The following is a 1,441-nucleotide window of genomic DNA, read 5'->3' on the forward strand; positions in this document are numbered from 1 at the left end:
CCAGGCTGCCCCCCGCCCCCCGGGCAGCCATGGCCACCGCTGCTGCTTCCACCAGGCCCGAGGTGGCCCCCACGCTGGCCCGGCCTCCAGGAATCAACAGCAGGCCCTCCCCTTCTGCGTCCTCAGACAGGCTATAGCAGGCCTTCACCACACCCTGTGGTGGGGCTACAGTGCTGGGGGGCACGCTGCTCTGGGCCAGCTCCCCAAGGTGGCCACCCACGGAGCCTCCAATGCCCAGACCCCCTCCCAGGCCTCCAGGGGGTTTGAGTCGGTGTGCCACCTCCAGGGCCGACTCCACCTTGACGATGCAGATGTCAGACACGTCCTCATCCTCATCCTCATCCTCTTCCTCCGCTTTCAGCTCCAAGTCCTCATCCAGTGGGAACTCCAGCTTCACTGGCCGCAGGAGTGGAGGGGTAGAGGAGGTGGGGTGGGGCTTCGGGGCTGGCTTTGGGGTCCTGGCTGGAGGGAGAAGGGACTTGGTGGCGCTGACGCTGCTCACAAGGCTAGCCTCACTGACCCCATCCTCTTTGAGGCCTATTTTGGGCTCAATGAACTGGCTGAGAGCATTCCGGCATTTCTCCACCACGTGCTCCATCTGCAGGTAGGAGGCGGCTGTCAGGTAGTTGACGATGTCCCTGACAGCGAATTCCAGGGCGCCCGTGTAGCAGGAGAGGAGCAGGTCGGCCACAATGCGTGCACTGTGCATCAGGGAGACCTGCAGCTCCGAGCTGGGGTTCAGCAGGAACTGGTCCCGCAGGAACGGTGAGCAGGCGGCCAAGATGACCTTGTGGCCTCGAAACTTGAGGCTGTCGGCCACAATGGTCACGTCGCAGAACCGCTCCTCTGCTCGGAGCTGGTTCATGTTCCGTAGCGTAGCGGCCTCGTGGCCAGGCAGCTGGAAGCGCAGGACTTCCACCCCAGAGGCCATTGTGGCGGGGGTGGGCAACCCTGGTTGGGAAGGAAACCGGTCAGAGACAAAGGTCTCTGGCTCTCCGAAGCCAAGGCTCCAGGACCCTCGCCCCCATTCTTGCCCAGCCCCCCGGCATCCGATCTCCCGGTCTTCAGATCTCTTCCTCAGTTTCCCCAACCCTGGGGAGGCGCTGTCCCTCTGAGAGGAGGGAGGCGTGGTTCTCGGGGGCGGGGCAGCGGCGTCCACACCCCCCAGCCCAGCAGCCCGCTAGGATGGGGCGAGCCCGCGCGCCCATGGTGGAAGGACGGAGAAAAGGGGGGGCAGAGGCCTGGGGCTCTGGACGCCGAGGTGGCCCCGGTTGTAGACTCTTCTCACCCCGCCCCCTTTACCGGCTGCCTCATTCCTCCGCCCCCCCTTACACGTTTGCACGCGCTTTTCACGTCCTCCCCCCGCCGCCTGCACGCACCGTGCACGCCCTGCCCCCACGCTCAGAGCTCCGTGGCACGCCCCCCCCAGCCCCACGACCCT

At 65.9% G+C, this 1,441-nt stretch overlaps 1 protein-coding gene across 1 annotated transcript; it reads right to left on the bottom strand.

Annotated features, from left to right (window-relative positions):
• Window positions 1–6: 6 nt before the first annotated feature.
• LOC108525161 (zinc finger and BTB domain-containing protein 12) lies at window positions 7–1,390 on the bottom strand (the record flags this gene model as incomplete). The annotated part of the gene is made up of 1 exon (XM_017866224.1): window positions 7–1,390. A coding segment is annotated over exon 1 (925 nt), but the record flags the coding sequence as incomplete, so codon positions are not given.
• Between the last annotated feature and the right edge of the window lie 51 nt (window positions 1,391–1,441).

Source organism: Rhinopithecus bieti, unplaced genomic scaffold, assembly GCF_001698545.2.
Source record: "Rhinopithecus bieti isolate Rb0 unplaced genomic scaffold, ASM169854v2 scaffold_12130, whole genome shotgun sequence".
In the NCBI taxonomy this organism is placed as follows: domain Eukaryota; kingdom Metazoa; phylum Chordata; class Mammalia; order Primates; family Cercopithecidae; genus Rhinopithecus; species Rhinopithecus bieti.